Source organism: Pongo abelii, chromosome 18, assembly GCF_028885655.2.
Source record: "Pongo abelii isolate AG06213 chromosome 18, NHGRI_mPonAbe1-v2.0_pri, whole genome shotgun sequence".
Lineage (NCBI taxonomy): Eukaryota > Metazoa > Chordata > Mammalia > Primates > Hominidae > Pongo > Pongo abelii.
In genome coordinates, this window is record NC_072003.2 from 3,261,118 (window position 1) to 3,275,337 (window position 14,220).

Sequence of the window (14,220 nt, forward strand, 5' to 3'; positions counted from 1 at the left end):
GTTGCCATTGCTTTTGGTGTTTTAGACATGAAGTCCTTGCCCATGCCTATGTCCTGAATGGTATTGCCTAGGTTTTCTTCTAGGGTTTTTATGGTTTTAGGTCTAACATTTAAGTCTTTAATCCATCTTGAATTGATTTTTGTATAAGGTGTAAGGAAGGGATCCAGTTTCAGCTTTCTACATATGGCTAGCCAGTTTTCCCAGCACCATTTATTAAATAGGGAATCCTTTCCCCATTTCTTGTTTTTCTCAGGTTTGTCAAAGATCAGATGGTTGTAGATATGTGGCATTATTTCTGACGGCTCTGTTCTGTTCCATTGATCTATATCTCTGTTTTGGTACCAGTACCATGCTGTTTTGGTTACTGTAGCCTTGTAGTATAGTTTGAAGTCAGGTAGCGTGATGCCTCCAGCTTTGTTCTTTTGGCTTAGGATTGACTTGGCGATGCGGGCTCTTTTTTGGTTCCATATGAACTTTAAAGTAGTTTTTTCCAATTCTGTGAAGAAAGTCATTGGTAGCTTGATGGGGATGGCATTGAATCTGTAAATTACCTTGGGAAGGATGGCCATTTTCATGATATTGATTCTTCCTACCCATGAGCATGGAATGTTCTTCCATTTGTTTGTATCCTCTTTTATTTCCTTGAGCAGTGGTTTGTAGTTCTCCTTGAAGAGGTCTTTGACATCCCTTGTAAGTTGGATTCCTAGGTATTTTATTCTCTTTGAAGCAATTGTGAATGGGAGTTCACTCATGATTTGGCTCTCTGTTTGTCTGTTATTGATGTATAAGAATGCTTGTGATTTTTGCACATTGATTTTGTATCCTGAGACTTTGCTGAAGTTGCTTATCAGCTTAAGGAGATTTTGGGCTGAGACAATGGGGTTTTCTAGATATACAATCATGTCATCTGCAAACAGGGACAATTTGACTTCCTCTTTTCCTAATTGAATACCCTTGATTTCCTTCTCCTGCCTAATTGCCCTGGCCAGAACTTCCAACACTATGTTGAATAGAAGTGGCGAGAGAGGGCATCCCTGTCTTGTGCCAGTTTTCAAAGGGAATGCTTTCAGTTTTTGCCCATTCAGTATGATATTGGCTGTGGGTTTGTCATAAATAGCTCTTATTATTTTGAGATACGTCCCATCAATTCCTAATTTATTGAGAGTTTTTAGCATGAAGGGTTGTTGAATTTTGTCAAAGGCCTTTTCTGCATCTATTGAGATAATCATGTGGTTTTTGTCTTTGGTTCTGTTTATATGCTGGATTACATTTATTGATTTGCGTATATTGAACCAGCCTTGCATCCCAGGGATGAAGCCCACTTGATCATGGTGGATAAGCTTTTTGATGTGCTGCTGGATTCTGTTTGCCAGTATTTTATTGAGGATTTTTGCATCAATGTTCATCAAGGATATTGGTCTAAAATTCTCTTTTTTTGTTGTGTCTCTGCCAGGCTTTGGTATCAGGATGATGCTGGCCTCATAAAATGAGTTAGGGAGGATTCCCTCTTTTTCTATTGATTGGAATAGTTTCAGAAGGAATGGTACCAGCTCCTCCTTGTACTGAAGTGATTTTATTACTAGAAAAGAAATCCCTCCCTGCCTGAGCCCTCTGCAGGTCTCCCATTGCACATGAGCCCAGGGCTGGCGTGTCAAGCCCCAGTCATTGGGAGCTTTTGTGTCCCCCTCTGGGACAGATGCTGTCCAGCTGCATCTGGGGCTCCTCCCTTCCCCAGGCCTGGCTTCCTGCTACTCCCTCTGCCTGGGCCGCCCCTCCCACATCCTTCCCAGGCCGCCTTCCCCTTATTCCCCTCAATAACCCAGCACCTTCCCTGGCACACAGTAGGCACTCAATACATCAGGAGGGCTTCCCGTGCTTCAAATGTGGCCTCTCCCAACTCCTCACCCTCCATCTCTCAGTTTACTGATTCCTCCTCCTTGAAATGTCCTTTCCTGGGGTCTTCCACGAGAGGAATTTCTCCTGCAACATCTGGTGACATAGTCTCGCTCTGTTGCCCAGGCTGGAGTGCAATGACATGATCTAGGCTCACTGCAACCTCTGCCTCCTGTGTTCAAGCAATTCTCCTGTCTCAGTCTCCCAGGATGCTGGGACTACAGGCAGACACCACCACGCCCGGCTAATTTTTGTATTTTTTGTAGAGACAGGGGTTTCACCATGTTGGTCAGGCTGGTCTTGAACACCTGACCTCAGGTGATCCACCCGCCTCGGCCTCTCAAAGTGCTGGGAGCATGGGCACCATGCCCAGACAACTTAAGGAGCCTTACGTGACTAGTGAGTACTTACTGCACAGCACAGATCAAGGGTAGACTCCAGAGGAGTCACTCCAGGGTCAGACTTCTTGGCTCTCCCCACAGCTGGCTGTGAAGGCTGACATCTCCCCCTTCTCCCCCACTCTGGGTGGCGACACTCTCCCCCCACCTGCTCCCAGGCAGCATGCTCCAGAAGGTGCAGCTGTGTCCCTGTGCCCCAGAGGGAAAGCTGACAGTTCGAATTTTGGTGGGCTTGTAAAGAAATAAAGAGGGGCCATTTTGGAGAAGGCCATTTTACTTCGGGCGTTTTAATTACATTGCTGAGGCCAGAAAGCAATGCCTCGGGCAAGGAAGGACAGCCGTGAAAGTGGAAGGAGAGGGAAGTGGGGTGTGGTGGGAAGGGACATTCCTGCAGACCTCCGCTGTGGAGGACCCCGGGTAGGTGGCGCAGGGCGCGGCTGGTGGAAGGCGGGCCAAGCTAGTACAGCGTCTCGCGGGCGTGGGTGCGCAGGTGGCGCAGCAGGTGGGAGTTGCGGCTGAAGCTGCGGCCACATTGCGTGCAGGAGTAGGGCCTGGCGCCCGTGTGCACCAGCAGGTGTCGCAGCAGATTGCAGCTGCGGCTGAAGCTCTTGCCGCACTCCACGCACTCCTGCGGGGGCTCGGCCTGCTCCTGCCCGGGCTCCGCATGGGTAGCCAGGTGCCGCCGCAGATGCGCGTTGCGCCGGAAGCTGCGACCACACGTCTGACAGCTGTAGGGCCGCTCGCCCGTGTGGCTGCGGCGATGGCGGGCCAGGTTGGAGCTATTGCGGAAACGGTGGCCGCAGGTATCGCAGGCGTGGGGCTTCTCCCCTGTGTGGATGCGCTGATGGCGCGCCAGGTGGGCGCTCTGGCTGAAGCCCTCACCGCACTCGCTGCAGCGGCAGGGCTTCTCGCCCGTGTGGCTGCGCTGGTGGCGGGCCAGATCCTGGGTCTGGCCGAAACTCTTCCCGCACTGGGTGCAGTGGTGGGGCCGAGGGCCACCGTGGGTCAGCAGGTGGCGGGCAAGGCTGGCCCGGCGCACGAAGCGCTTCCCGCACTGCAGACATGCATAGGGCTTCTCGCCCGTGTGCACCCGTTGGTGGCTGACCAGCTGCGAGCTCTGCGTGAAGCTGCGGCCGCAAGCCTGGCAGGAGAAGGGCCGCTCGCCCGTGTGCACCCTCCGGTGGGCCACCAGATGCTCGCTGCGCCGGAAAGCCTTGCCGCAGTCGCTGCACACGAAGGGCCTCCGGTCGGAGTCCCGGCGGCGACTGCCGGAGCCTTCGGAGGACCGGTGGTCCTTGTCCCTGGCGTGGATCCGCAGGTGGCGCTTGAGGCTGGAGCGGCGCTGGAAGCTCTGGCCGCAGTGGGAGCACAGGACATCGGTCAGTGGCGGTGCTTCGGCCTTACTCTCAGGAGCGCAGGGCGGCTTCTGGTCCTGGGCGTGCGCCAGCAGGTGCTGCACAAGGCTGGCGCGGCGCTGGAAGCCGCGGCCGCACTCTGCGCACAGGAAGGCGGGCTCGGAGGAGTGGGTCAGTAGGTGCTTGCTCAGGTGCGAGCTCTGGCGGAAGCGGTGGCCGCACAGGTGGCAGGCGTGCGGCCGCTCGTCCGTGTGAGTGCGCATGTGCAGCTTGAGAATGGAGCTGCGGCCGAAGCTCTTCCCGCAGCAAAGGCACAGGAAGGAACGCCCGGACGGGTGCGAGCGCAGCTGGTGCGCCTTCAGGCGAGACAGCTGCGGGAAGCTCACCCCGCAGTCCGCGCAGATGAACTGCAACTCCGGATTGGGCTCGGGGACGCCCTCAGCCACTTTGACCTCCAAAATTTCACTGCTGCCAAGAAGGGACCTATCTTCACCAGGGCCGCTCGCCGCAGCGCCCTGTCCGAGCGTCTGGGCGCAAGGCTCTCCCGGCACCCCAGGACTATCTGCCTGGGACTCTGCTAAGATGGGAGTGGGCCAGGCAGCCCCTTTGGGCTCTTCTTGTTTAAATTCCTCCTTGTCTGGGGTTCTGCTTCCGAATCCTGGGAAACAAGAGAAAACAGAGACGGTCAGGCCTATTCCCAGGGCCCCTATCAATCACCAGAACCTGATTGGCCTGGAAGTGGAAAGAAACCCAGGATCCTGTAAAGCTGGTAGGTAAAAGGCCGGGCACAGTTGTTCACGCCTGTAATTTCAGCACTTTGGGAGGCCGAGGCGGGCGGATCACTTGAAGTCAGGAGTGAGTTCGAGACCACCCTGGCCAACATGGTGAAGCCCCGTCTCTACAAAAAAAACACAAAAATTAGCTGGGTGTAGTGGCGCGTGCCTGTGGTCCCAGCTACTCAGGAGGTTGAGGCAGGAGAATCGATTGAACCCGGGAGGCGGAGGTTGCAGTGAGCCGAGATGGTGCCACTGCACTCCAGCCTAGGCAACACAGTGAGACTCTGTCTCAAAACAAACAAACAAACAAAAAAACCTTGTAGGTGGGTAGAGAGGGTGGAGGTCAAACAAGGGTGCCCCTTTATTTGACCTCTCTACAAAAAGTTAGCTGGGCGTGGTGGCACACACCTATAGTCCCAGCTACTCGGGAGGCTGAGGTGGGAGGATTACCTGAGCCCAGGAGGTCCCGGCTGCAGTGAGCCATGATTGTGCCACAGTCTGGGCGAGTAACATCCTGTTTCAAAAAACAAAAAGGCCAAAAAGTCAGGTAGGGTCTGGAGCTTCAGGCAAAGAAAGAGGTGTTGGCCGGTTACGGTGGCTCATGCCTGTAATCCTAGTACTTTGGGAGGCTGAGGTGGGAGGATCACTTGAGCCCAGGAGTTGAGACTAGCCTGGGCAACATAGCGAGACTCTATCTCTTAAAAAAAGACAAAAAAAGAAAGAGGCATCAGTGGTCACTTCTCCAGGGAAGGGTTGCTTACCCAGGGGGTGTGTAGGCCACGCCTTATTGTCTGGCACATCCTCAAAGGTCAGGGACTCCTGTATCAAGAGCAGAAACCCTTGGTGAGTGAGGAACATGCCTCAGGAAACTGTGGCGAATGAAACGCTTCCCAGGACTGAATCAGGGAAGGTATGGATTTGCTAAAACTACAGTGGTAGAGAAGTTCCTGGGGCTTGAGGACACCCTGGGGTGCAGCCCAGCTCACCAGCACAGCCGCCAGCTCCTGATCTCGGGAACTCTCCTCTGGCCATGGTGAGGGGCCCTGGGGACCTGACGGCATTGGGGAAGAGGGGAGGAAGCACTGTTAGAAGGCAGCCCTGCCTGCCATGTGGGTGCAAGAACACGCACCGCATCATCTGGGCCCTGTGAAGACACCTTGGCGCTCTCCTGTCCTGGTCACCTGGGGAGGCCCCACTTCTCACCCCACCCCAGACATCCAGGCCCCTCCCCAACACCCAGTCTTGGGTCTCCTAGGGCACAAGCTCCTCACTGCTTTCTTGCAGGGCCTGGAGTGTCTTCTGGGGCCCCGGGCTCAGCGGCTGCTTTGAACTTGGGGGAAGTCTCCACTGTCCCAGCTCAGCAGGCTTGGCAGGCCTTGGCTGGGGTTGGGAAGGCTCATCCGATGGGCCCAGCACTGAAGGTTCTTCTGCAGGCAATTCCTTCTTGGGGCTGTGGTTGTTGACCCGGGAAGCACACCCCTTTTCCTCCAAGGTGACGTCTGCACGGGGACAACTCTTGCCAGCATTACAACTGAAATCCTGTTCAAAACACATTCAAGTTAAGTGACTCCCGGGGTGGCAACCTGTGTCCTGACTCTGAGGGGACATGGGACAGAAACGAGGTGAGAGTCAGCCAGGGGAGGAGTTAGGAGGTGAAGAAGGAATGGTCAGGTGGGGGAAAGTAGAGTTTCCAGAGATTCCTCACTGAGGGGATCAAGTCCCCATCATCCGCGTGCTGCTCAGCCCGCTGCGCCACCCTCTCACCAGCGGCCCCGCATGGCTGGGCTCCCGGTGGATGCCCTCCAGCAGCAGGACCACCTCCTCCCCGTCCCTGAGGGGCTGCCCCTGCAGGCGGCCCAGGAGGTGCGGAGGCAGCACACTCAGGAACTGCTCCAGCACCAGCAGCTCCAGGATCTGCTTCTTGGTGTGCAGAGCCGGCCGCAGCCAGTGGCCGCAGAGCTCCCGGAGCCGGCTCAGGGACGCCCGTGGCCCCATGTCCTCCTGATACTGGAAGCATCTGAACAGCTGGTGAGCCACCTCGGGCCTCAGCCTGGACTCTGGCCGCCTGGGGTCCTCTGGGCTGACAGTCTCCTCCTCCTCCAGCTTGACTTCCCCCAGCTGCTCCTGCTCCAGGCCAGCTGAGACTGATTCTTCAAGCATCCTTCACTGTGGGGATGCCTCCCAACCGCCGGCCCCGCTCTTGGGTCTCTCCCCTCTCTTCCCACACCTGCGAAGGTGAACACCTTGGGTTAGGATCTGCTGCAAGGAAGCTGGCCCCATACCTGGGTCATCCATGTTAAAAGGCTCCCAATACGCAGACCCAGAGGAATTGCTTTTCTCACTGGGTAATGGCTCACGAAGGCAGGACGGCCCCCGGTCTCAGGGTTACCAACAAAGCAAAGGCCAGAGAAAACTGACAGTTCTGTATTATCATCCCTCCTTAAAGCATTTAGAGATTTACATCACTTGGCCAGGCGCGGTGGCTCACGCCTGTAATCCCAGCACTTTGGGAGGCCGAGGCGGGTGGATCACGAGGTCAGGATATTGAGACCATCCTGGCTAACACGGTGAAACCCCATCTCTACTAAAAATACAAAACAATTAGCCGGGCTAATTTAATCCCAGCTGCTGGGGAGGCTGAGGCATGAGAATGGCGTGAACCTGGGAGGCAGAGCTTGCAGTGAGCTGAGATCACGCCACTGCACTCCAGCCTGGATGACAGAGCGAGACTCTGTCTCAAAAAAAAAAAAAAAAAGAAAAGAAATTTGCATCACTTTTCCCAAGTAATTAAAGTGACCATCCCTGAAAGAGAAACACCCTGCCCTTCCCTTCTTCCTGATGTAGCCACTGGGAGCACATGGCACCATCAAGATGGATCCTGGCCAAAAAAGTTTGTTTTTGAAAGCATTTTTTTTGCAATGGAGTCTTGCTATATCACCCAGACTGGAGTGCAGTGGCATGATCTCAGCTCTCTGCAGCCTCCACCTCCCAGGTTCAAGCGATTCTCATTCCTCAGCCTGGGTTTACAGTAGCTGGGATTATAGGCCTGTGGCACCACGCCCAGCTAATTTTTGCATTTTTAGTAGACACAAGAGTTTCACCATGTTGGCTGGGCTGGTCTTGAACTCCTGACCTCAAGTGATCAGCCCGCCTCAGTCTCCCAAAGTGCTGGGATTAAGGCGTGAACCACTGCACCAAGCCTGTTTTTTAAATTTTTAATTTAATTAAGTAATTTATTTATTTTTTTGAGACAGGGTCTCATTCTGTCACGCAGGCTGCAGTGCAGTGGCGCAATCACGGCTCACTGCAGCCTTGATCTGCTGGGCTCAAGTGATCCTCCTGCCTCAGCCTCCTGAGTAGCTGGGACTACAGGTGCATATCACCATGCTGGGTTAATTTTATTATTTTTTGTAGAGACGAGGTCTCATTATGTTGCCCAGGCTGGTCTCAAACTCCTGGGCTCAAGTGATCCACCTGCCTTAGCCTCTCAAAGTGCTGGGATTACAGGTGTGAGCCACTGTGCCTAGCCCAAAAATGGCTAATCTCAATCCAACCGGCCTTTATTTATTTATTTATTTGAGGTGGAGTTTCACTCTTGTTGCCCAGGATGGAGTGCAATGGCAAGATCTCGGCTCACTGCAACCTCCACCTCCCGGGTTCCAGTGATTCTCGTCCGTCAGCTTCTCGAGTAGCTGGGATTACAAGCACGCGCCACCACACCCCGCTAATTTTGTATTTTTAGTAGAGACGGGGTTTCACCATGTTAGCCAGGATGGTCTCGAACTCCTGACCTCAGGTGATCCGCCCGCTTCGGTCTCCCAAAGTACTGGGATTACAGGCGTGAACCACCCCGCCCGACCTATTTGTGGCCTTTAGATCCAACTTCCGATGTTTAGGGCCTTGCAGGGAATACGGAACAAGTCAGACCATCTCTCAAAGAAATTGGCCTGAGTTACTCAGTGTCATAAAAAGTAAGTGCCTGTAGGAGGCGCTGGTGGACAGGAGCCCAAAGAGGCCTCACAACCAAGTGGGTGAACCTAGATTGGATCCTCATTCATTTTTCTTAAAGGCTTTAAAAGACATCCTGGGGCCAGTCGGAAAATTGTGAGTATGGTGGGGATACTAGATGATAATAGTATGACTACCCATTTCTGAGATGAAAGTCTAGTCTTGTAATGTATAGGAAATGGCTGCGTTCTTAGAAGACGCTGAAGAGTTTGGAGAAGGGGCCTGATATATGAGATACGTATATGAATGTTCATTTCACTGCTCTTTCAAGTTCTCTGGATGTTTTCGAATTTTCAAAATGAAAGGTTAGCGGGGCTGGGCTCATGCCTGTTATCCCAGCACTTTGGGAGGCTGAGGCAGGAGGATCACTTGAGCCTCAGGAGTTCAAGACCAGCCCTGGGCAACATGGCAAGACCCCCGTCTCTAAAAAAATTAAAAATGTAGGGCAGGGTGCAGTGGCTCACACCTGTAATCCCAGCACTTTGGGAGGCTGACGCAGGCAGATCACAAGGTCAGGAGATCGAGACCATCCTGGTTAACATGGTGAGGCCCCGTCTCTACTAAAAATACAAAAAATTAGCCACGGGTGGTGGCGGGCACCTGTAGTCCCAGCTACTCGGGAGGTGAGGCAGGAGCATGGCATGAACCCCGGAGGTGGAGCTTGCAGTGAGCCGAGATCATGCCACTGCACTCCAGCCTGGGCGACAGCGAGACTCCGTCTCAAAAAAAATAAAATAAAATTAAATTAAATTAAAAATTTAGCCAGTTGCCGGGCACAGTGGCTCACGCCTGTAATCCTAGCACTTTGGGAGGCTGAGGGTGGATCACCAGGTCAGGAGATCGAGACCATCCTGGTTAACACGGTGAAACCCCGTCTCTACTAAAAATACAAAAAATCAGCTGGGTGCAGTGGTGGGTGCCTGTGGTCCCAGCTACTCAGGAGGCTGAGGCAGAAGAATGGCGTGAAACCGGGAGGTAGAGCTTGCAGTAAGCCAAGATCGCGCCACTGCACTCCAGCCTGGGCGACAGAGCCAGACTCCATCTCAAAAAAAAAAAAAAAAAAAATTTAGCCAGTCATGGTTGTGTATACCTGTGGTCCTAGCTACTTGGGAGGCTGAGGTGGGAAGATTGCTTGATCCCAGGAGGTTGAGGCTGCAGTGCAGTGAAGTGTGACTGCAACATTGCACTCCAGCCTAGGCGACAGTGCCAGCCCGTCTCAAAAAATAAAAAATATAAAATAAGTCATCTATAGCCACCAGGGGGCACTGACAACCTCCCCCAACCTCCTCTCAATCTAGGGCTGTGGGGTTTCTCCTTCCTGGTCTGGTAGCCCAGCGCTACCCATGGGGAACCTCCGAAATTTCGGCCCCACCCACAGGGGACTCAGTTCAGCCCTGCTCAACTAATTGAGGCTGGATGATTTAAGCTTTTCTGAGCAGAGCAGGCTCATATTTTTGTTAGATCTCTGAGGCTCTTTTACATTTTATTTCAGGCAGGGGTCATTTTATAGACATGGAAATCCAGGCTCCTGCCCTCTGCTTTCTGCCCTTCCTGTTCTCTAGCCTCAGGGCTACAAGTGAACCTTTCCTAGAGCCTCCCACCCTCCACTCCCAGATGGCACCCCAGGTAGGGGGATGTGAAGAAAGTCTGAAGCACCACTCCACCCACCTGAATGGCACAGGGCACTGTCCAGCATGCAGTGGCTGGCACACAGTAGGCATCCATGAGCACGAGCTATTACTGTTCTCATTGCTGCTGATTACAACACCAAGCACCACAGCAAACAGTGATTCACAGTTCTGTTGGGCCCATCACTGACCCATTCTACAGCCGAGGACACTAAGGCTTAGCAAAAAGGTAACCCAGTGGCTGGGTGCAGTGGCTCAGGCCTGTAATCCCAGCACTGTGGGTGGCCGAGGTGGGTGGATCACCTGAGGTCAAGAGTTCGAGACCAGCCTGACCAATATGGTGAAACTAAAATGGTCTCTTGTCTCTACTAAAATTACAAACATTAGCCGGACGTGGTGGCATGCGCCTGTAGTCCCAGCTACTCAGGAGGCTGAGAGAGGAGAATTGCTTGAACCTGGGAGGCGGAGGTTGCAGTGAGCCGAGATCACACCACTGCACTCCAACCTGGGCGACAGAGTGAGACTCCGCCTCAAAAAAAAAAAAAAAAAAAAAAAATTATCCGGGCATGGTGGCGTGCATCTGTGGTCTCAGCTGCTTGGGAGACTGAGGCAGGAGAATCGCTTGAACCCGGAAGGCAGAGGTTGCAGTGAGCTGAGATTGCGTCACTACACTCCAGCCTGGGCGACAGAATGAGACTCTGTCTCCAAAAAAAAAAAAGTAACTCAGCCTTGGGCAGCCTCTCCCTGGTAACGATGGCCTAGTTGAGAGCCTTGGACAGTTCGGTGTACCCCCTTAATATGAGCCTGAGGGTTCTCTGAACCTCCTCAGGTGGGGTGGTGTTGTGGTACAGAATGGGGGATTTTGAGCTAAGCCGCTGAGAAGGAGGGGGAGGTGATTCTAGAACATGACCCATCTCTCCCAACCTCCCCCCAACACACAGTATCTTCCAAGCCCCTCACCCCCACCCCGGCTCCCCTGCACCTCAGCCACCTGGGGAAGGACTCCGACAAAATGGAACGGGAAGTTCCCTGCCCCAGTCCCATCCCAGCCAGGTGTTGAGGGGCTTCCTAGCGTTAACCCTTAAGCTCCCAGTTTGGGAGCTGGATGGGGACAGGGTGGGGCCAGATAAGCGAAGACAAAGTGAGAAATCCAGATTTCAACCCCTGCATGTGTGAGAGTGTAACCACCCCCGAGCCGGAACTACGCTTTCCTGCCCTCTGGCATCCACTCCAGGCAGTCCCCATCCCCCCACCCCATCTCTCCCTACTAGGGCGATGTAGTGCCTCAATCACAGATGAGTGTATTTCTCTGCCTGGCCTGGGAGTAGGAGCTGTGTCTAGTTCAATGAGTGTTCATCCAGCGCTTGAAGTTGCTTCAATGTCTGTTAGCAGAAATTAGGAAATGGCAATGATTCTGGCCATCTCGAAGGAAAGCATGTAACAACGTCTAGGGCAGAAAAAGTCTGTGATAAATGATCAGAAAAATGGTGTTGTGAGTCTGGATGCGGTGCCTCATGCCTATAATCCCAGCATTTTGGATGGCCAAGGCAGAAGGATTGCTTGAACCCGGGAGGTCAAAGCTGCAGTGAGCCATGTTCGCGCCACTGCACACCAGCCTGGATAAAAGGCGAAGACCCGGTCTCAAAAAAAAAAAAGAAAAGAAAAGAAAAGAAAAAAAGGGTGGGGGAGGGGGGAGAAAACGGGATTGCGTTTCACTGGTTTTTAGTAGCATGCACAAAATAACAAGAAAACTAATCACTGCTCATCCATTGCCCTGCAGGAGCAGCGGGCAGGTACTGAGTGTCTGGTGATTAGGCTCATTTCATCCCGGTCCAGCCCATGCACTAAACAATCATTTCTCCCTTTGCCAAGTGCGAAGACCAAGCTTTGCACTTGGTGACGTGCTCAGGGTCACACCAGGTGGAGCTGAGATTTGCTTTAGGCTGAGAACGTAGGTCTAGAACACAGTGCCAAAGCTCTGAAACAGAAAAGGAACTGATATCCATCCTGCTCTGTGCCATTTTCCTAGCCTTAGCTGAAATATCACAGCATGAAACAGAAAAAAAATGAGGATTCCAAATTTCAGCCCTCAGGGCGAGCCACACGGGGAGGCCGGAATCTCCAGGTGAGATCTCTCCAAGAGGTTTCAAAGAGGTGGAATTCGAGACAAGTTGGCTTCAGAGAATCTCTCCCTCCCCCCAGATATCCAGGACAAAAGCTCTGTTAATATGCACCTCTGTTGGGGGTGGGCTGGGTAGGGAGGCAGGCAGAGGCTCTACAGCCACCATCCAACATTTGACCAGCTTAATTTGGAGCCCGGAGTGGAGGTGCTGCCACGAGACCCACCCAGGTTACGTGAGAGCCCAGAGTTGGGGAAGGGGGCAAAGGTGGAGTCCTCGGCCGGGAACACTCCCTTTCTCCCTGGACACAGTTGGCAGCTGCCTGATTTGTTGTTTGTTGGTGGGCTTCCCTCCGCGTGCTGGGCTGAGTGGACAAGGCCCATCAGTCCACCTGGGAGCACGTGAGGCCAGCCTTCTTCAGTGTCACAGGAAGTTCTGCGATCTCCCTCGTCCCCAACGCCCCCATCGCGACGGGTCCACCAAGCTGGCTGGCACGAGGCTCCTTAGCAGACCCTCTATATCCTCCCAAGACTCTTCCAGCCCCCACCCCAGCACCAAGGCCTGGAGCCTCCCCTGCTCTCTCCAAGCTGCTGTGAGCTCCTAGCACCCGTCCTGGCAGCCTGCACCCCGACTTCCCTCCAACTCACCACTCGGAGTCCCCACTACACAGGCAGAGATGCTGGGGGGTTCTCTGAGGACTCCAGGGCCAAAGCCAGCCTCCGCCAGCCTGGGGAAGGGCTCTGGGAAAATGGAACAGGAAGTTCGTTGCCCCAGTCCCATCCCATCCAGGTGATGAGGGGCTTCCTAGAGTTAACCCTTAAGCTCCCAGTTTGGGAGCGGGATGGGAAGAGGGCGGGGCCAGTGACATGAAGACAAAGTGAGAAAGCCAGATTTCAATCTCAGCATGTGTGAGAGTGTAACCACCTCCCAAATCAAGACTGGCCTGGTGCCCCTTGCAGGTCTGCCCGTCTTTCTTTTGGGCTAAGAGCTGCCATTTTTAAGTGCCCACAGTGTGCTGGCTTCTTTGCTAGGCTTTTCATTCACGTGACTACTCTTTGCAATGGCCTCCTGTGTGCCAGGCACTGTTACAAAGCAGGGGCTAAGGACACAGAGAGAAACTGAAGGAATGAGGCCCTGCTCTCAGGGGCTTACATTCTAGGGCAAAGGAGCAGCGACGGTGCTAGGAAAAAATGGAAGAGGAGGATGTGATGGGGCAGAGGCTGCTCCATCTACACGGTCACCTAAAGTCCTCCCGAGTCCTGCCAGATGGCTTTTGTCCCAACTTTACCGATGACGAAGCAAGGGCTCCCTGGGAGGGAAGTGACCTCACCAACAGCGTTTGGGCCCAAACTAATTCCATCCCTGTGCTTAAGGTGCCTTCTTGGGTTGTGCCCTTGGCTGCAGCTGGTGCCTTCCTGAGCGTTCAGAGCCCCCGGGGAGCCAGGACCACCTCTCAGGTGTTGGCCGTTCCCCCGGCCTAGACCCCTCGGTCCGTTGGGGCCAGGACCCGCCTGACTGGCTCATCTGACGGGTCTTTGTTTTCCTGCACTTAACACCTGAGCTCATCCTGTTCCTATTTCAGTTGTCTAGTGCTCCCTTCGTACGACGGTCTTTCTCCTCGGTCTGCTCTGCATTCCCCGCGTCCCGCGCGTCGCTCTCCCAGTCGCGGGCTCCTCCCGCTCTATAGTTTGTCCAGGGGCGGGGCCAGAAAACCCCGCCCCCAGGGAAGTGGGCCTTAAGGCCAAGGGGCGGGGCGGGGCGGGGTTCTGTAGGGACGGAGGGGGCGTGTCCGGGGCGGGGCGGGGTGCTGTAGCGCCGGAGCGGGTGTGGCCTTGGCGGGACCAGGCAGCCACTACAGTCTCGGAAGCGAGAGGCGTGGAGCGTCTCTCATCATGCCCGGTTCATTTTTTTTTTTTTTTGGTATTTTTTGTAGAGATGCGGTTTCACCATTTTGGCCAGGCTAGTCTTGAACTCCTGAACTCAGGTGATCCATCTGCCTTGGCCTCCCAAAGTGCTGGGATTACAGGCACGAGCCACCGCAC

General features: G+C 54.0%; 1 protein-coding gene across 4 annotated transcripts; it reads right to left on the reverse strand.

Moving 5' to 3' along the window:
• Positions 1-2,545: 2,545 nt before the first annotated feature.
• Positions 2,546-13,838, reverse strand: ZSCAN10 (zinc finger and SCAN domain containing 10). Of its 4 annotated transcripts, none has more exons than XM_054534663.2 (6): positions 12,826-13,838; positions 6,460-6,649; positions 5,694-5,961; positions 5,409-5,473; positions 4,873-4,936; positions 2,546-4,304 (listed from the first exon to the last, which is right to left on the reverse strand). In XM_054534663.2, exons 2-6 carry the CDS (start codon positions 6,580-6,582, stop codon positions 2,749-2,751), a joined length of 2,076 nt encoding a protein of 691 aa, XP_054390638.1. In that variant the 5' UTR covers positions 6,583-6,649; positions 12,826-13,838; the 3' UTR covers positions 2,546-2,748. The 4 variants fall into 4 exon arrangements, with proteins under 4 accessions (XP_054390638.1, XP_054390639.1, XP_054390637.1 ...); XM_054534664.2 differs by lacking the exon at positions 4,873-4,936 and adding an exon at positions 5,184-5,241 and having other exon boundaries at positions 12,826-13,837; XM_054534662.2 differs by having other exon boundaries at positions 6,187-6,649; positions 12,826-13,837.
• Positions 13,839-14,220: the final 382 nt, after the last annotated feature.